We start from the raw sequence: 21,136 nt of genomic DNA, 5'->3' as shown, positions 1-21,136 counted from the left end.
TCAAATAAAACCCACCAAAACCAAGATGTGACGAGAGTGACCTCTCATTGCCCTCACTGCTACCACTCCCACAAGTGTCATGACAGCTTACAAATACCATGGAAACATTAGGAAGTTATCCTATATAGTCTAAAATTGGGAGGCATAAATAACCCACCCCTTGTTTAGCATATAATCAAGAAATAACCATAAAAATGTGCAAACAGCAGCCCTTGGGCTGCTCTGCCTATAGAGTAAGCCATTCTTTTATTCCTTTACATTCTTCTCTTTTTTTTCCTTTTTTTTTTTTTTTTTTTTTGAGACAGTCTCACTCTGTCACCCAGGCTGGACTGCAGTGGCACGATCTCAGCTCACTGCAACCTCTGCCTCCTGGGTTCAAGTGATTATTTTGCCTCAGTCTCCTGAGTATCTGGGATTACAGGTGTGCATCACCAAGCCTGGCTAATTTTTACATTTTTAGTAGAGATGGGGTTTCACCATGTTGATCAGGCTGGTCTCAAACTTCTGACCTTGAGATTTCTTAATACTTCCTTTTACTTTACTCTATGGACTCACCCTGAATTTTTTCTTGAGCAAAATCTAAGAACCCTCTTGGGGGGCTTAGATTGGGACCTCTTTCCGGTAAGAACTCTGCACATTTTCCTCTTTTTTCAATTAAAAGAATCAGCTGAATTTGTCTTCAGTGGGCTAAATAAAATTTTTCACAGGCTCCAGAACTTTGAACTATCCTCAGTCTGAGTCAACATACAACCTTATTTTATGTACTTCTAAGAACATGCTGACTTCATGGCAAAACATTCTCTGATCTAAAATCTGATTTTTCACCCTTCATTTGCCATTCCCCTCCCACCTTCTCTCTAATCTTGTTTGCTCCTCCCTAGGAAAGGAAGCCCTTGTCAGCCTAAACTTTCCAATAAAAGTTTTTATAATTGGTAGTTCTTCCTGTTGCAATACTCTTTTGGAATTCAATTTTTTTAAACATAAATCTAACTTTGTTTGATATCCAAGTCTAGAAACTGCCTCAAAACAGTAACAACATCATCAGTAAGACCCTGTCAGTCCCCTTTCATCTTAACCCTAACTGCCTTTGCCTGTGGGTCCCCAGCTTTCCAGGGTTGTGTCAGCAGAAAGGCTTCTTCCATGGCTAGGGTGAGCAGGCTGGACATCTGCAGGGGAGGCTACCCAGAAAAAAACTACAATGGCCTTTATTTGTTTCTTTGTTTTTTTTTAGATGGAGTCTCGCTCTGTCGCCCAGGCTGGAGAGCAGTGGCGCGATCTTGGTTCACTGCTAGCTCCGCCTCCCAGGTTCAGGCCATTCTCCTGCCTCAGCCTCAGCCCGGCTAATTTTTTAGTATTTTTAGTAGAGACGGGGTTTCACTGTGTTAGCCAGGATGGTCTTGATTTCCTGACCTCGTGATCCACCCACCTCAGCCTCCCAAAATGCTGGGATTACAGGCGTGAGCCACCACGTAGGTGGGTCTTTAATAACCTCCTTTTGCAGCCTCAATATTAGCCTTAGCTCTTAGTCACTGGGCTCAAGCTTTAATTTCCATGTTAGAGTTACTCACTTGGTTTTTGAAATTATGTGTTTGAAAAATCCAGCAAAATTACTCAAACATAGGGAAGGAAATTTTAAGGTACTTACATTTTGTACCTCAATAAGAAAAGCAAAAGTATCTATTCCTTTCAGTCAACATATCTATTATTTTATTGTTTTCATTAAAAACCACATAGTAAACAATTAGTCATACGGGAACACTTCTAGGTGACACCAAGTTTCATCTCATAAAATTTAGCATGAAACTCAGAAATCAAGATAACAGGATTTTAATAGAGATACTCACTGTCACAAATTTACCCTGCAAAAAGAGGAACTGATATTTTCACGAATCTATGTAACTCACCAATTATCTACCATATTATCTCATGGAAATGTATTCATTCTCTACAGTCAAAATAGAATAGAGATTTTCCCCTATTCTTTTCCTTGGTAGCTAGCATTCTAAAAGCTAAGCCTTGGAATTCTGTTTGAATGCACCCAGCCAGAAAAAAAAAACACACCTGAGAAAACCTGTACAAAACTCACTCTGGGAAAGAAAAAGGTAAATGAGAATTTTTAACAAATGGAATATAAAATTAGATATTAATTTTTTTTAAACCTACCTCTTTTATGCACTTTATAAATATTTTCCTACCTGCCAGGCACAGTGGCTCATGCCTGTAATCCCAGCACTTGAGGAGGCCGAGGCAGGCAGATTATCTGAGGTCAGGAGTTCGAGACCAGCCTGGCCAACATGGTGAAACCCCGTCTCTACTAAAAAAATACAAAAAATTAGCTGGGTGTGGTGGTGTGTGCCTGTAATCTCAGCTACTTAGGAGGATGAGGTAGGAGAATTGCTTGAACCTGGGAGGTGAAGGTTGCAGTGAGCCAAGATCAAGCCACTGCACTCCAGCCTGGGCAGCAAGAGTGAAACTCTGTTTAAAAAAAAAAAAAAATGTCCTGCCTTTAAAGCCCTACTAATATAATGCAATTTACAGCTAAAAAAGTGAGGTCAAAATAAGTAAACAAATATTTTCAAGGTGACAAACCCAGGGAGTGGCAGTGCTGATTAAAAAACAAATGGGTGTCTGACTCATGTTTCAAGTCGGGCCACTCAATCACTTGAGAGATTTTTCCACCCACTCCGACTCACTTATGTGCTCATGAACCACCCATTCAGGAGACACTGCAGTATTTCTCAGAGACTGCTCCAGAGGTATTTTACTTTGCAAATTCTTACACCATCTCACTAGAGTCAAGTTTTTTTTCTGTTTGTTTTGTTTTTTTCTGGTCTTTTGGGATACTATTTTATCTGCCACAAATTTTTCACTTTTTAACACTATTTTTCTTCCACTATATTTATTTCATTATCTTTCTGCCCCCTTAGACAATCCAGGGGGCAGAAATTATTTCTGGGTTTTCCTCTCAGCTCCAGCATCTGATTGGCTGACCAGCAATGTGTCCCCAAGAAATGAAAGCTGGGTTGGGTGTAGACAATTTTAATGTCTCAAGAGGTTACCTTTTCAAAATAAGAGTACACCAGAAGATTCCTCTCAGCCGCAGGGCATCCACTTGCTCCCTTGAGAGGATACATTCCAGACCTCAGGTCTTCCTATGGAAGAAAATAAACCAGAAGCTGATATTCACTAGGCACTTTAGCTGACATAACCACAGTGGATATCTTGGTTTATCCCCAGACAGTACTGAAATCCATGACCAGAAAAAAACTAAAAGGTTCCTAAGGACACATCACCCCATAAAGTTTCCAAAGGAAAACCTTGACCCAAAAACATTCTGACAAGATCTCTGTGCCTAGAGAAGATTCAAGGAGAAGAGGCACAGAGAGCTTTTACAGTACAATGTCAGAGGATTACTCTTTGCTTTCTTCTCATGGGAAATATTTACAGATAACAAACCTTTTAAAAAGCGTCATTTAATGCTTTGTCAAAAGATAATTCATTAAAATACGGTATAGAAAAGTACACTAAAAGACAAATAGGCGATAGCGTGAATTAGGGAGGAAAAGCTGGCATTTGGAAACACCAGAAGGAACTGGAAATTTAGTATCTTACTGCAAGCCAGTGATGCTGGAGAAACGGGGAATGGCGGTTAGACATAAGAACCTGCTTGGGACACAGGTGAAAAATGCAGCGGAAAATCAGCTCCCCATGGACTGTGAAAATAATTAAAAGGCAGGCAATTAGACTGAGGTGTCTCTAGTCTCTGGGTTTCTACTAAAAAAAAAATCTAACTGAAGTGCATTTTTTAGTAAATTACTGCATTGAGAGAAACAAAATTCAGCCTTAACCAACTATAAACTGCCAGTTAACCTCTGATTACACAATCAGGAAATTTTCACTTTTATTGTACAAATTAAGAAACTATGTAACTCTACCTAACCAATTACTGAATTTGGTTTTCTTCATCATGCTTTTTATAAAAGTCTTTTCAAGCCCCGCCCATGAACCACAAATTACAAACCACAGCTGGGAGCTTCACAATTTTTGAATCACTCTTTGATTATATTATTTAATGTTTTTGTAGTGACTCTCATATATTTTTAACAGAAGGCAAGAGGAACCGGGAGCCCCACGGAACAAAGCTCTTCCCATTCATGAACCCGCACCCCAAGTCGGAATTGTCCCCTAAAGACCCTCCCGTGGTCCCTGCACAATCTGGGAAAGATGCGGCGCTGCGGGGGCAGAGCTGCCCAGAGAGGGCTCCAGGCCAGGGCACAATCACTGCACAAGGAAGTGACAGGACGCCCGGGGTACCGACTGTCAGCGCAGCCGCCATCTTATGGCTGGGACTGAGGCCGAGCTGGGCAAGGAGAACTCGGGGCGCAGACTGCGGAGCTGACTGCAGGGAGGCCTGAGTCCCGCCACAGCGGCTTCCCACCGGTTACAACCAGCCCTTCCCCTTCTCTCGGGATGTCCGACCCAGCACTCTCACCATTTCTAGGCTTTCAGGGGGTCCCGGTGTCTTAGCTGTGAGTCTCCCAATACCTGCAGGTCACAGGGTCACAGAGGCCGGGCCTCTAGGAGCAGAGGACACAGAGCAATGAAGGCAAGACCTGGAGCTCAAGCTGCAGTGAGAGACAAAGGCCCCGCCACATCCCGGAAGCCGTCCTGTCCGCTCCAGCTGCGTGCCTGATTGGACGGTTCCCAGTCTAGCGTCGCTGATTGGATAACGTTTAAAACCCCACCCTCTCAGGCCCTGAGTGACAGAAGATGCGATCAGATGCTGGGCTGAGTGAAGAAAGAGTGACAGTCTTGGCTGCAGCTTTCTCAGGTAGGGCTTCCTCCTTGAGCTGAGCCAGGCCCACCCCAGATGGTATTTGCATTTAACCTTGTGTGTAAAGTCACATGCATTTATAAATAACATACTGTATGCCTATTCACAAATGAAAAGAATATAATAATTATTTTAAAATTTCGGATTTTATAACCTTCCCGGCTTCTGGTCTTTGAGCAGGCAGGCTGAAATTTTAGAACGGAGGTAATTTTCTGAAGTAAAATGTGAGCCACATGTAAATTTTAAATTCTCTAGTAACCAGACTTTTAAAAGAAAAAAGGAACAGGTTGAATTGAATTGATTGTAACGATTTAATTAACCCAAAATATGAAAAAATTTTCATTTTAACATGTAAGAAATATGTGATTATTAATAAAGTATATAAATATTTGAAACGAAATCTTTGAAACTAACTCTGTGTTAGCACATCGCAGTTCAGACCAGGAACATTCCAGGCACCCAGGAGCCACACATGACCAAAGCTTCCACATTGAAGTGCAGCTCTGATGTCAGGGGATAAAGGGCCCCAGAGAACATTTTCTGCCAGAGGTGAAGGCAGAGCCTCTCTCTACCAACATCTCCCTTCAGTTCTGAGGGTGGAAGAGATAGTGGCCATGGAAAGAGCAGAGGGCAGCAGAAATAAAATAACCACAAGAAGACCAGTGATGGCCACCTGTTGCCCATTTTCTTTCAGAGATCAGACAGTGAACAAAGAACGTTGGGGATAGTAAAACTCGATGTCTTCAGATCTGTCCACGCTCTTGATCTCAAATGTTTAGATATGGAGAAAATAGATTAAAGGCAAAACTTATTTTGCTATTGGCCTTGGCCCTAATGGGGCTGTAGTTATCTGTTTTCTACTGTAGTGTGTGGGACTATGCAGGTATAAGCGCCAATCACATGCATACATGTCTACCTGTATTTCTGCATTACTCAACATTCTCTTACAAGACATCCAACTTTAAATCAGGGGAAAAAATCAGTACCAATAGGGTGCCCACTGTTAGAAGGTAACTAATAATTAACCTGTCATTGAATCCTGGCATCCTATCTGCACTGGGTACATGTATTAGCCGTTTAAGCATAACAAATCATCCAAAACTTATTAGTTCATAATTGAGATGTTCAGCCATTTAGGCTAGGCTGAGTGGGGTCATTATTCCGGTCTCAGCTGAGCTCCTTGAGGTATGTATCATCAGCTGCTTGTTGACTAGCCAGCTGTGCTTCTGGGGGTGAGATTTTAGTTCTGGGACTGTCAACAGGGGCACCTTGCTTCTCCTCCCCATTGTATCTTATTTTCCAACTGGCTAACATGGCTTTATTCATGGAGATGGCAGCATTCTGAAAGAAAAGCAGAAGCATTCAAGACCATTTGAGCCTGAGCCCCAAACTAGCCCTGTCATGTTCGCAAGTTTCTACCACCCAGAGACAAGAAGGCCAACCATATCTAGGGTTTGGAAAACAGATGCTGGATCTTGATGGAAACAGCTGTAAATGCACCTGACAATGGGCACGGACACAGAAGGGATGAAAAATTGCCACCATTTTGCAATCAGTATCATTCTACTTTTTTTCCATATGTGGTTCGTAGAACTCTTCTACATCAAGCAACTTGTCCAAAGACCCATGGATACTAAATGGCTGGGCTGAAACTCAGGATTAACTCTGACTCCAAAGCCCATGCACCTCCATAGATCACACTACTAAAGTAGCTACCCTGCCCTAGACCCTTGAAATCCTGGAGAGTGACACTTCTACAAAAGAAGCCACATTCCTTTCAGATTTGTGCTCAGTACTGTTTATCATTGGGAATAATCATCTCAAGAAATTGTAGAAGCACTAGCTGGCTCATACCTGTATTTTTAGCACTTTGGTAGGCTGAGACGGGAGAATTAGGTGAGCTCAGGAGTTCCAGTTCAGGCTGGGCAACATAATAAGATGCCATTTCCATGAAAAATAAAATAAAATTTAGCCAGACATGGTGGTGCATGCCTATAGTCCCAGCTACTTAGGTGGCGGAGGCAGGCGGATTGCTTGAGCCTGGAAGGTGAAGGCTGCAGTAAGCCGTGATTGGTTACACCACTGCAATCAAGACTGGGTGATCGAATGAGACCCGTCTCAGAAAAAGAAAAGAAATTGAAGAAGCATTTTGAAAAGAGATAGAATAATGTAAGGAAACAGCTGAGGGATGAATTTAGGAAATCGAGAGACCAACAACACATTATTTATATTTCATCATAGAAAAAAATTGAAAACTTTTAAAAGAAAAAAAAAATTTTTTTTTTGAGACCAAGTCTTGCTCTGTTGCCCAGGCTGGAGTGCAGTGACGTGATCTCTGCTCACTGCAATATCTGCCTCCTGGGTTCATTGGTTCTCCTGCCTCAGGCTCCCAAGTACCTGGGATTACAGGTGCGCACCACTATGCCCAGCTAATTTTTTTTTGTATTTTTGGTAGAGACAGGGTTTCATCATGTTGGCCAGGCTTGTCTCGAACTCCTGACCTCGTGATCCACCCGCCTCAGCCTCCCAAAGTGCTGGGATTACAAGCGTAAGTCACCGCGCCCAGTCTAAAAGAAAAAAACTTTAGAGAAATTATATTTAACAGAGTTTATTTGAGCGTAGAATAATTTGCAAATTGGGCAACCTGTGAATCCAGAGCAGGATCAGAGAGACTCCAGCACAGCCACATGATGAAAACAGATCTATGGACAGAAAAAAGCAAAGGGACATACAGAAAATGGACGTGAGGTACAGAAACAGCCAGACTGACTGCAGCTTGGGATTTGCCTTATTTGAACATGGCTTGAACACTTGATGTTATTTTATTAGTAAAAACACAGTGGTTGGTACAATAATAAGTTACAGTCTATTTATATATCCAGCTAGGTTTCAGTTTACTATGTACCAAAAAAAAAAAAAAAAAACCTATTGAGCAAAATTGAACAGGAAAGGGGGCAGCTTTAGGCTATAATTAATTTAACCATTTCTTGTTTTTGGTCATCTTGTCAATTTTGAGAGATAGACCAAAACTTTATACATTGATATTATGTTGTCACCCTAAAAAATGTACTTATTTAGTCTCAAATCCCACTGTAAAATAGCAGAACTATGAATTTTTTAAAGTGGAAACAAGGATTTCTGGTAATTATTATTTTTTAAGGGTTACAGTAGAGGAGTTCTCCTTGTGTTGCAATCTGCTCTTTAAAATTAAAAAAAAAAAAAAAAAAAAAAAGACCTGCTTTAGGATCTACCTATTTTCTTAAATTTTCAGTTTAATTATGTCACATTTAGCATGAGTGACTCCATTTTGGTTTTGTTTAGGCTGTTTGGGCCTAGTGCACAAGATCAGTCCAGAATGATGGTCTACAATTTTGTGTTAAAAATTCTCACATTTTGGTTAGGGTCCCACACAGGTCACAGTGTGACCAAAACTCAGGGTCTTAGTGCATCTCCCAGTTTCCATTGTTTTCAGTTCTTGTTCTTATCAGATAATTCATAGGTTATGTAGAGTATCTTGTAGAGCCAAAATGCTTTTTTTTTTTTTTTTTTTGAGACAGTTTTGCTCTTGTTGCCCACGTTGGAGGCTGGAGTGCGGTGGCGCGATCTCTGCTCACTGCAACCTCCACCTCCTGGGTTCAAACATTTCTCCTCTCTCAGCCTCCTGAGTAGCTGGGATTATAGGTGCCACCATGCCCGGCTAATTTTTAGTAGAGATGGGGTTTCACCATGTTGGCCAGGCTTGTCTTGAACTCCTGACCTTGGGTGATCCACCTACCTCGACCTCCCAAAGTGCTGGGATTACAGGTGTGAGCCACTGAGCTCAGCCTCAAAATTTTTTTTTTTTTTTTTTAAGCTCTTTAAAAAAATGATGGGAACATGTCAAAGGCAGCCAGACTGAAAGAACTCCCAATGGTTCAATCTGGAACAATAAAAGCATCCAAATGAGTAATTAAAACACTGACCTATAAAATAAATCAAGTCAAATCAAATAAATACCCATGCATTCACACTGAAATAAAAATATTTAAATAAACAAACAAACAAAAAGGAGAGGGCAAATACTTTTTACAGAATTCCAAATACTAATCAACATAGATAAAATGCTAAAGAAATCATCACAAAACCACCACAGTTATTATTGTATCCAAGGCTAACTGAGGAGTGTAAAAATTGTAATTAACACTTAAAAAATAAGCAGTGTACGGCCGGGCGTGGTGGCTCATGCCTATAATCCCAGCATTTTGGGAGGCCGAGGCGGGTGTGTCTCAAAAAAAAAAAAAAGCTATATATTTGCATAGCACCAAAGTATCTGACTAAATTGTTCCCTTCATTTTTAAAGCAACCTATGACTAATAAAAGCAACAATTATGACTCTCTATTATTGGATTTATAATACATAGATGTAAAATTGTAACAGCAGCACAAAAGCTCGAAGAAGAAAATAGAATTTTTCTGTCATAAGGTTTTTATATTTTACATTTATGAAAACCATGTAGTACTGTATTATGTTATATAGTATTATGTGTTATGTTAAAGATGTACATTGCCCTCTAAAGAGGACTACTAAAGGGGGATGAAAGGGAGTGGGGCAAGGGTTGAAAAACTACATATTAGGTACTATGCTTACTAGCTGGATGCAATATTCTCATATTGCAAACCTTTAAATGTAACCTCTGTATTTATGATAAAAGTTGAAATTTTGAAAAGGACACATATTGTAATCTCTTGAGTAACAAGTAAAATAATGCAAAGATGTGACACATGCTGATAAAGAATTAAGTTAAATATTAAAAAATATATGTGTAAAAGCATTCATGGAGGTTTTAATCAAAATAGCTCAAAGCAAGAAACAGCCCAAATGTCTATCAATAGGAAAATAAATTCACACATTCTAGAGCATCCACACAACAGAAAACTACTCAGAAATATAAAGCAGCAGGGTGGGCGCAATGGCTCATGCCTGTAATCCCAGCTACTCACTACTCACTCAGGAGGCTGAGGCAGGAGAATCACTTGAACCCAGAAGGCAGAGGTTGTGATGAGCCGAGATCGTGCCATTACACTCCAGCCTGGGCAACAAGAGCGAAACTCCATCTCAAAAAAAACAAAACAAAACAAAACAAAAAAAAAACACAGGTTTTCTCAAACGAAAAGTCTGATGTTATAACAGTAGCTAAAAGGATATTAAGAAATATGTTTTGCTCATAGGATATTTCTAAAAAAGTCTCCAATACTAAAGGTGCTTATTTCACTAGACAAGTTATAAAACTGTTAAATACGGTATTACAGATGCAATAGTTTTTTATTTTTATTTTTTTCTTTGAGACTGAGTCTCACTCAGTCACCCAGGCTGTATGGTGCCATCTCAACTCACTGCAACTCCCACCTCTCAGATTCAAGCCATTATCCTGCCTCAGCCTCCTGAGTAGCACGGTGGCGCCTGCCACCATGCCCGGCTAATTTTTGTATTTTTAGTAGAAATGAGGTTTCACCATGTTGGCCAGGCTGGTCTTGAGCTCCTGACCTCAAGTGATCCACTTACCTCAGTCTCCCAAAGTGCTGAGATTAAAGGAGTGAGCCACTGTACCGAGCCCCGATAAAATAGTGTTAAGCAAAGCTAACTAAATGAACTGGATTTCTATTGTAATTGAGATTGATGACAATCAGATTCACTGAGAGTGAAAAAAATGTGTTGACTATTATAAAATAGTCATTGGAAAGCTTAGGCACCTGATAATAGAACCTCATGTATCTTCTGCTACTGAAGTCTAATATGATTAAATGCAGCAAAGCTTCAGTGCATTATGGCAAAGCATATTTTTACCAGGTAAAGAATGCTTTTAATGGTCTACTGACTGAGGACAGTAAAACTCTTTATAATCTAGAACCCAGAGATTGAGTCTGCCTGCCATCTACACTGCAGCAAGACTTCAGGACCTCGAACCTTGGGTTGATAATCTCATGACTCAGAAGGGCCCCTGCAAACATTTGAAATTGTATACCCATTGGAGATCTTAAGGTAAAGCTAACCAGTAAAGTTTCTTCTCAAGAGCAGATGGCAACATTAATATAGACAGCTTTTTTTTTTTTTTGAGACAGAGCCTTGCTCTGTCATCCAGGCTGGAGTGCAGTGGTGTGGTAATGGCTCACTGCAACGTCTGGCTCCGGGTTCAAGCGATTCTTCTGCCTCAGCCTCCCAAGTAGCTGGGACTACAGGCACGTGCCACCATGCCTGGCTAGTTTTTGTATTTTTAGTAGAGTCAGGGTTTCACCACATTGGCCAGGCTGGTCTCGAACTCCTGACCTTGTGATCCACCTGCCTCGGCCTCCCAAAGTGCTGGGATTACAAGGGTGAGCCACCGTGCCCAGCCCAGATAGACTTTTTTTTTTTTTTTACAAGATCAAAAATGAAGACATCGCTGCTATCATACACTCTTTGTTTCTTTTTTTTTTTTTGAGACAGAGTCTCACTCTGTCGCCCGGGCTGGAGTACAGTGGCCGGATCTGAGCTCACTGCAAGCTCCGCCTCCCGGGTTTACATCATTCTCCTGCCTTAGCCTCCCGAGTAGCTGGGACTACAGGCACCCGCCACCTCGCCCGGCTAGTTTTTTGTATTTTTTTAGTAGAGACGGGGTTTCACTGTGTTAGCCAGGATGGTCTCGATCTCCTGGCCTCGTGATCCGCCCGTCTCGGCCTCCCAAAGTGCTGGGATTACAGGCTTGAGCCACCGCGCCCGGCCCATACACTCTTTGTTCACTGTTTTTTTCTTATGACTCTACAAATGACAGAAATCAAAAACGGTCTCTTGCGTGCACCCATGGCACACACTTGTATGTAGAAGATTTTGGCCGGACGCAGTGGCTCACACCTGTAATCCCAGCACTTCTGAAGGCCGAGGTGGGCAGATCAGCTGATGTCCTGTGCAGTTACTCCAGGAGTTCAGTCAACACTCGAGAAAACCCATAACCACAGCCAGACAATTAGGGCCAAGGCCAAATAGCAAAATAAGTGCTTTTAATCTATTTTTTCCATATCTAAACTTTGGAGTTCGAGAATGTGGACAGAACTGAAGACATAGTTTTTTTCTCCTGTGGCCCCATCGCCCTTTGTTCGCTGCTTAATCTCTAAAAGAAAGGTGGGCAACAGGTGGCCAGCAGTGGTTTACCTGTGGCTATTTTATTCCTGCTGCCCTTAGCTCTTTCTATGGCCACTATCTGTTCCATCCTCGGAACTGAAGAGAGATTTTGGTAGGGAGAGGCTCTTCCTTCACCTCTGGCCCTTCACAACACTGACATCAGAGCTTCCATGTGTGGCTCCTGTCTGCCTGGAATGTGCCTGGTCTGAACTGCAATGTGCTAGAAAGGTAAAATATAGAGTTAGTTTCGAAAATTTAGTTACAAATATTTATATACTTCATTAATAATTACATATTCCTCACACATTAAAATGATATTTTGGATATATTGGATTACATTGTTGCAACCCATTCAACCTGTTCTTTGTTTCTTTTTAAAGTTTGGCTACTAGAAAATTCAAAATTCACATGTGGCTCACATTTTATTTCAGAGGATTACCTCCTTTTTAAAATCTCAGGCTGCCTACTCAAAGGACCATAAACCAGGAACGTAAAAAAGCTGAATTTTTTTTTTAATTTTTATTTTTTCGTTGAGACGGAGTCTCGCTTTGTCACCCAGGCTGGAGTGCAGTGGCATGATCTCAGCTCACTGCAACATCTGCCTCCTGGGTATAAGTGATTCTCCTGGCTCAGCCTCCTGAGTGGCTAGGATTACAGGCGCATGTCACCAGGCCCGGCTAATTTTTTTTTTTTTGAGACAGAGTTTTGCTCTTGTTGCCCAGGCTGTAGTGCAATGGCACAATCTTGGCTTACTGCAACCTCCACTTCCTGGGGATTCAAGCGATTCTCCTGCCTCAGTCTCCTGAATACCTGGGATTACAGGCATGCGCCACCAAGCCCAGCTAATTTTGTATTTTTAGTAGAGATGGGGTTTCTCCATGTTGGTCAGACTGATCTCAAACTCTCGACCTCAGGTGATTCACCCACCTTGGCCTCTCAAAGTTAATTTTTTAGTAGAGGCGGGGTTTCACCATGTTGATCAGGCTGGTCATGAACTCCTGACCTCACGATTCTCCTGCCTCAGACTCCCAAATTGTTTGGATTACAAGCATGAGCCACAGCACTTGGCCAAAAAAAAAGCTGAAATTTCAAAACATTTGTTATTATATTATTTTCATTTGTATATAGCCATATATGTTTTTTTGAAATGGAGTCTCGCTCTATCGCCCAGGTTGGAGTGCAGTGGCATGATTTTGGCTCACTGCAACCTCTGCCTCCCTGTTTCAGGCAATTCTCTACCTCAGCCTACAGAGTAGCAGAGATTACAGGTGCTGCCCACCATGCCAGGCTAATTTTTGTATTTTTAGTAGAGAAGGGGTTTCACCATGTTGGCCAGGCTGGTCTTGAACTCTTGACCTCATGATCCACCCACCTCGACCTCCCAAAGTGCTGGGAGTACAGGCATGAGCCACCGTGCCTGTCTGCCATATGATATATTATTTACAAATGTATATGACCTTATATGCAAGGTTGAATGCAAATATCCTCTAGGGTGGGCCTGGCTCAGCTCAGGGAGGAAGTCCTGCCTGAGAGGGCTGCGGCCCATCATCTAAGCATATCTTCTATCACTCAGGGCCTGAGAGGGTGAGATTTTAAACATTATGCAGGCTGGGCACCATAGCTCATGCTGTAGTCCCAGCTATTCGGGAGGTCGAGGGAGAAGAATTGCTTGAACCTGAGAGGCGGAGGTTGCAGTGAGCAGAGATTGTGCCGCTGCACTCTAGCCTGAAGGACAGAGTGAGATTCCATCTCAAAAATAAATAAATAAATAAAAAGTTATCCAATCAGTGACTCTGGGCTGGGAACTGTCCCATCGGGCAAGCAGCTGAAGTGAAACAGTGTGGCTTCCAGGTTTGGTGGGGCATTTGTCTCTTGCTGCAGCTTGAGTTCCATGTCGTGTCTTCATTGCTCTGTGTCTTCTGCCCCTATAGACTCAGCCTCTGTGGCCCTGTGACCTGCAGGTATTGGGAGATCCACAGCTAAGACACCGGGACCCCCTAGAAACCTAGAAATGATGAGAGTGCCAGGAATGGGAAGAACTGTGTTCTGTGGGGTTCCCAGGTCGGTCCTACTTTTGCCTATTAAAACTTTATGGGAGTCACTGCAAAAATATTATAGAATTTAATCAAAGAGTGGTTCTAGAATTGTAGAGCACCCAGCTATGGTTTGTAGTTTGTGGTCTATGGGAGAGGCCTAAACGAAAGTGTTTTGTGTCAGGCATCTGACCCGAAACTCAGCCATTGTAACCCCTATGACCTGCACATATATGTCCAGATGGCCTGCAGGAGCCAAGAAGCCTGGAGCAGCCAAAAAAACCACAAAGAAAGTGAAACAGGCTGTTCCTGCCTTAACTGATTAACCAGCATTACAACATTCCAACATTGTGACTTTTCCCTGCCCCACCTTAACTGATTAATCAACTCTGTGACATTCTTCTCCTTGACAATGAGTCCCATGATCTCTCCACCATTCACCTTGTGACCCCCTCCCCTGCTAACAATAGATAACCACCTTTAACTGTAACTTTCCACTGCCTACCCAAGCCCTGTGAAGCTGCCCCTATCCTATCTCCCTTTGCTGACTCTCTTCGGACTCAGTCCACTTGCACCGAAGTGAATAAACAGCCTTGTTGTTCACTCAAAGCCTGTTTGGTGGTCTTTTCACATGGATGCACTTGACATTTGTTGCCGTGACTTGGATTGAGGGACCTCCCTCAGGAGATGAATCCCCTGTCCTCCTGCCTTTTGCTCCATGAGAAAATCCACCTCTGACCCTGGGACCTCAGACTGGCCCAAAAAGCACTTCACCAATTTTATTTTATTTTATTTTATTTTATTTTTTATTTTTATTTTTTGAGACGGAGTCTTGCTCTGTCGCCCAGGCTGGAGTGCAGTGGCCGGATCTCAGCTCACTGCAAGCTCCGCCTCCCAGGTTTATGCCATTCTCCTGCCTCAGCCTCCTGAGTAGCTGGGACTACAGGTGCCCGCCACCTCGCCCGGCTAGTTTTTTGTATTTTTTTTTTTAGTAGAGATGGGGTTTCACCGTGCTAGCCAGGATGGTCTCGATCTCCTGACCTCGTGATCTGCCCGTCTCGGCCTCCCAAAGTGCTGGGATTACAGGCGTGAGCCACCGCGCCCGGCCGCACTTCACCAATTTTAAATCGGGTAAGCGACCTCTTTTTATTCTCTTCTCCAACCCCTCTTGCTATCCCTCAACCTCTTTCTCCTTTCAGTTTTGGTGCCACCCTTCAATCTCTCCCTTCCCTTCATTTCCTTTCCCTTTCTGGTAGAGACAGAGGAGACACGTTTTATCCATGGACCCAAAACTCCAGCGCTGGTCACAGACTTGGGAAGACAGTCTTCCCTTGGTGTCTAATCACTGCGGGGATGCCTGCCTGATTATTCACCCACGTTCTAGAGGTGTTTGATCACCACAGGGATGCCTGCCTTGATCCTTCACCTTGGTGGCAAGTACCACCTCCCCTGGGTGGCAAGTACCACCTCCCCTGGGTGCAAGTACCACCCCTCTCTCTCTGTGTCTCTACCACCTCTCTTCTCTAAACTTACCTTTTTACTATGGGCAAATTTCCACCCTCCATTCCTCCTTCCTCCTTAACCTGTGTTCTAAAAGACTTAAAACCTCGGCCGGGCACGGTGGCTCAAGCCTGTAATCCCAAGCACTTTAGGAGGCCGAGACGGGTGGATCACGAGGTCAGGAGATCGAGACCATCCTGGCTAACACGGTGAAACCCCGTCTCTACTAAAAAATACAAAAAACTAGCCAGGTGAGGTGGCCGGCGCCTGTAGTCCCAGCTGCTTGGGAGGCTGAGGCAGGAGAATGGCGTGAACCCGGGAGGCGGAGCTTGCAGTGAGCTGAGATCCGGCCACTGCACTCCAGCCTGGGCGAGAGCAAGACTCCGTCTCAAAAAAAAAAACAACTTAAAACCTCTTCAACTCTCAACTGACCTAAAACCTAAGCATCTTATTTTATTCTGCAACACCACTTGGCCCCAATACAAACTTGATAATGGCTCTAAACGGCCAGAAAATGGCACTTTCTATTTCTCCATCCTACAAGATCTAGATAAGTTTTGTCAAAAAATGGGCCAATGGTCTGAGATGCCTGACGTCCAGGCATTCTTTACACATTGGTCCCTCCCTAGTCTCTGCTCCCAATATGACTCATCCCAAATCTTTCTTCTTTCTCTCCTGTCTGTTCCTTCAGTCTCCATCCCAAGCTCTGAGTCCTTTAAATCCTCCTTTTCTACGGATCCATCTGAACTTTTCCCTCCTCCCCAGGCTGCTCCTCCCCATGCCAAGCAATTCTTCCTCAGCCTTCACTCCCCCACCCTATAATCTTTCTATCACCTCCCCCTCTCACACCTGGTCCAGCTTACAGTTTCATTCTGTGACTAGCCCTCCCTCACCTGCCCAACAATTTCCTCTTTGAGAGATGGCTGGAGCTGAAGCCATAGTCAAAGTTAATTCTCCTTTATTCTTTATCTGACCTCTCTCAAATCAGTTAGCATTTAGGTTCTTTTTCATCAAATATAAAAATCCAGCCCAGTTCAAGGCCCATTTGGTGGCCACCCTTAGACTCTTTACAGTCAATAAACCCTGAAGAGCCAGAAGGCCATCTTATTCTCAATATGCATTTTATCACCCAGTCAGCTCCTGACATTAAAAAAAGCTTCAAAAATTGGAATCTGGCCCTCAAACCCCACAACAAGAATTAATCAACCTCACCTTCAAGGTGTTCAACAATAGAGAGGAGACAGTCAAGTGGCATCATCTTTCAGAGCTGCAACTGCTTGCCTCCACTGTAAGACAAACTCCAGCCATGCCTTTGGCACATAAAAACTTCAGAACAACCAAACTGCAGCCTCTGGGCACTCCTTTAAAACATCCTCATGGACCTTGCTTCAAGGGTCACAAAACTGGCCACTGGGCCAAGGAATACCCACAGCCTGGAATTCCTCCTAAGCCATGTCCCATCTGAGTGGGACCCCACTGGAAATTGGACTGTCCAACTAATATCACAGCCATTTCTAGGGCCCTGGAGCTCCAGCTCAAAGCTCTCTGGCTGACTCCTTCCCAGATCTCCTCAGCTTACTGGCAAGAGTGACGCTGCCCGATCACCTCGGAAGCCCCCTGGACCATCATGGATGCTAAGCTTTGGACAACTCATACAGTGGAAGGTAAGTCCATCCTCTTCTTAGCCAATACAGAGGCTGCCCACTCCATGCTACCTTCTTTTCAAGGACCTGTTTCCCTTGCCTCCATAACTGTTGTGGGTATTGATGGCCAGGCTTCTAAACTTCTTTAAACTCCCCAACTCTGGTGCCAAATTGGACAACATTCTTTTACGTACTCTTTTTTAGTTATCCCTACCTGCCCAGTTCCCTTATTAGGCCAATGAAGGGGTGGCCTACCCCTCCACACCTGTGGGCGTTTCTCGTTAGGTGGAACAAGAGACTTGAGAAAAGAAATGGGACACAGAGACAAGGTATAGAGAAAGAAAAAGTGGGCCCAGGGGACTGGCGCTCAGCATACAGAGGACCCACGCCAGCACCGGTCTCTGTGTTCCTTTAGTATTTACTGATAATTATCTTTACCATCTTAAAGATAACGGAGTGGCAGGACAATAGGATCATTGAAGGGAGAAAATTAGCAGTAAGACATATGGATAAAGATCTCTGTGACATGAATAAGTTCAAAGGGAAATGCTGTGCCTTGATACGCATATGCAAACATCTCCATAAACCTCTTAGCAGCACTGCGCCAGCAAGTCCTGCTAGCAAGTCCCACCTTATGCCGTAAGGTGGTTTTCTCCTATCTCAGTAAACAGAGCATACAATCGGGTTTTACACCGAGATGTTCCATTGCCCAGGGATGGGCAGGATTTTTAACCAGCAAGCTGCCTTCAGGCACTTGTTTAACAAAGACACATCCTGCACAGCCCAAAATCCATTAAGCCTTAAGTCACCACAGCACATGTCTCTTGCAAGGACAAGGTTGGGAGTAGGGTCAAGGATTAACAGCATCTCAAATACAGAACAAAATGGAGTCTCTTATGTCTACTTCTTTCTATATAGACACAGTAATAGGCTGATCTTTCTTTCTTTTCCCCACAGGCCAAAACACTTTAACAAAATTATCTGCTACCCTGACTATTCCTGGACTACAGTCACATCTCATTGCCACCCTTCTTCCCAACCCAAAGCCTCTTTTGCATCCTCCCCTTGTATCTCTCCACCTTAATCCACAAGTGTGGGATACCTCTACTTCCTCTTTGGCAACTGACCATGCCCCCCTTACCATTCCATTAAAACCTAATAACCCTTACCCTACTCAATGCCAGTATCCCATCCCACAACAGGTTTTAAAGGGACTGAAGCCTGTTATCACTTGCCTGCTAGAGCATGGGCTTCTAAAGCCTACAAACTCCCTTACAATTCCCCCATTTTACCTGTCTAAAAACCAGACAAGTCTTACATGTTAGTTCAGGATCTATGCCTTATCAACCAAATTGTGTTGCCTATTCACCCTGTGGTGCCCAACCCGTACACTCTTTTGTCCTCAATATTTTCCTCCACAACTCACTATTCCATTCTTGATCTTAAAGATGCCCTTTTCACTATTCCCCTGCACCCCTTGTCTCAGCCTCTCTTTGCTTTTACCTGGACTGACCCTGATACCCATCAGTCCCAGCAGCTTACCTGGGCTGTACTGCCACAAGCCTTCAGAGACAGCCCTCATTACTTCAGCCAAGCCTTTTCTCATGATTTACTTTCTTTCCACCCTTCTGCTTCTCACCTTATTCAATATGTTGATGACCTTCTTTGCAGCCCCTCTTACCAATTTTCCCATCAGGACAGTATCCTACTTCTTTAACATCTCTACTCAAAGAGGTGCCAAGTATCCCCCTCTAAGGCTCAAATTTCTTCCCCTTCTGTTACATATCTTGGCATAGTCCTCCATCGACATACATGCACTCTTTCTACAGACCATGTTCAGTTAATCTCACAGACCTCTATCCCTACCAGCAAAGCAACAACTCCTTTCCTTTGTAGGCATAGTTGGATACTTTCGCCTTTGGATACCTGGTTTTGTCATCCTAACAAAAACGTTATATAAACTCACAAAGGAAAACCCAGCTGACCCCATAGATCACAAATCCTCTCCCCACTCCTCTTTCTGTTCCTTAAAAATAGCTCTAAAAACTGCTCCCACGCTAGCTCTCCCTGACTCATCCCAACCCTTTTCATTACACACAGTGAAAGTGAAGAGCTGTGGAGTTGGAATTCTTACACAAGGCCCAGGACCACGTCCTGTAGCCTTTTTGTCCAAACAACTTGACCTTACTGTTTTAGCCTGGCCCTCATGTCTGTGTGCAGTGACTGCCACCACTCTAATATTTTTAGAGATCCTCAGAATCACAAACTATGATCAAGAGGTCCTCGAAATCACCAACTATGCTCAACTCACTCTCTACAATTCTCATAACATTTAAAATCTATTTCCTTCCTCCCACCTGACTTATATACTTTTTGCCCCCTGGCTCTTTCAGCTATACTCACTCTTTTTTGAGTCTCCCACAGTTACCATTATTCCTGGCCCGGACTTCAATCCAGCCTCCCACATTATTCTTGATACCACACCTGACCCCCATGACTGTATGTCTCTGATCCACCTGGCATTCACTCCATTTCCCCATATTTCCATCTTTCCTATTCCTCACCCTGATCACACTTGGTTTATTGATGGCAGTTCCACCAGGCCTAACTGCTACTCACCAGCAAATGCAGGCTATGCTATAGCCTCTTCCAATCTTTCATTGAGGCTACTGCTCTGCACTCCTCCACTACCTCTCAGCAAGCTGGACTCATTGCCTTAACTCAGGCCCTCACTCTTGCAAAGGTATATGGAGGCAATTGTAAATATGCCTTCCATATCCTGCACCACTGTGCTGTTATATGGGCTGAAAGAGCTCTCCTCACCACACAAGGCTCTTCCACTATCAATGCCTCTCTAATAAAGGCTCTCCTTAAGGCTGCTCTCCTGCCAGCCAAGGCTGGGGTCATTCATAGTAAAGGACACCAGAAACCAACTGATCTTATAGCTAAAGGAAATGCCTATCCTGACAGGACAGCAAAAGAAATAGCAAATGCCTCCACACCCACAAATATTCCAGCCCTCACTCCAAAAGGTCAATATTTTTCATTCTCCTCTATCACCACCACCTACTCCTCTTCTACAAACCTGCTCTACCAGTCTTTTCCAACTTAGGGCAAGTGGTTCTTAGATTGTGAAAAATTTATTCTTCCTCACCTTAATCCAGGAAACAAAGATTATTTTACTTATTATCTCTCCCGCATAGGATCTGCAATCAGAACTATTGAACTTTCCATTCACATCACCACCCACACCTATGGGAAAAGGGTAATATAATAGGTCATTGACTTAACAACAGGGAATCCCATTCATATGATGGAAAATGGGGACAAAAAGCTTTGGTATGTAAAACATTATGCCTTCCTTGGTCTAAAAACTCATCGCCACTTACATTAAAGCTAATATGCCTGATTACTGTTTTTAGAGAACTTATACTATTAGGGCAGTTCCAAGCTCAAAAATATGCTAACTGGCACCTTTTAAGCCACATAAAAATGCACCCTAGACCCAAAACTTACTGGACTAACTCATTATAAAATTTTCTGTAAGATGTTCACGCAGTATCTGGTCACACTTGTAGCAGTCCTGAGAAATATCACCCCTACCCCAATGACCCTCACTAAAAACCTACATTTTCTTTATCTTTTCTTATAACTTTATATTTTGTAAATAAACAGACAGGAATGTCAGGCCTCAGCCGAAGCTCAGCCATTATAACCCCTGTGACCTGCACATGTACGTCCAGGTGGCCTACAGGAACCAAGAAGTCTGGAGCAGCCAAAAAACCACAAAGAAGGGAAACAGCCAGTTCCTGCCTTAAATAACTAATCCACCTTATGACATTCTACCATTATGACTTGTTCCTTCCCTATCCCAGCCGATCAATTGACCCTGTGACATTCTTCTCTTTGACAATGAGTCCCATGATCTCTCCACCATTCACCTTGTATACCCCTCGCCTGCTATCAATCGATGACCACCTTTAACTGTAAC

The 21,136-nt window shown here is 43.2% G+C and overlaps 2 protein-coding genes and 1 long non-coding RNA gene across 3 annotated transcripts in view; 2 read left to right on the top strand and 1 right to left on the bottom strand.

Annotated features, from left to right (window-relative positions):
- Positions 1-4,674, bottom strand: part of LOC693354 (uncharacterized) — a 171,528-nt gene extending 166,854 nt beyond the window's left edge. The window contains 3 exon segments of the mRNA XM_077978582.1: positions 3,060-3,152; positions 3,613-3,713; positions 4,546-4,674. Of these exon segments, the coding sequence (XP_077834708.1) occupies positions 3,060-3,152; positions 3,613-3,657 (138 nt within the window). The 5' untranslated portion in view covers positions 3,658-3,713; positions 4,546-4,674.
- Positions 1-21,136, top strand: part of LOC693803 (uncharacterized) — a 529,045-nt gene that overhangs the window by 111,378 nt on the left and 396,531 nt on the right.
- LOC144336926 (uncharacterized) lies at positions 265-4,639 on the top strand. The gene is made up of 2 exons (XR_013409358.1): positions 265-470; positions 2,337-4,639. It is a non-coding gene; the product is annotated as an uncharacterized LOC144336926 (long non-coding RNA).

This window comes from Macaca mulatta, chromosome 19 (assembly GCF_049350105.2).
Source record: "Macaca mulatta isolate MMU2019108-1 chromosome 19, T2T-MMU8v2.0, whole genome shotgun sequence".
Taxonomy (NCBI): domain Eukaryota; kingdom Metazoa; phylum Chordata; class Mammalia; order Primates; family Cercopithecidae; genus Macaca; species Macaca mulatta.
Note: the sequence above shows the minus strand (reverse complement) of the source record. Positions and strands in the feature narration are given on the sequence as shown.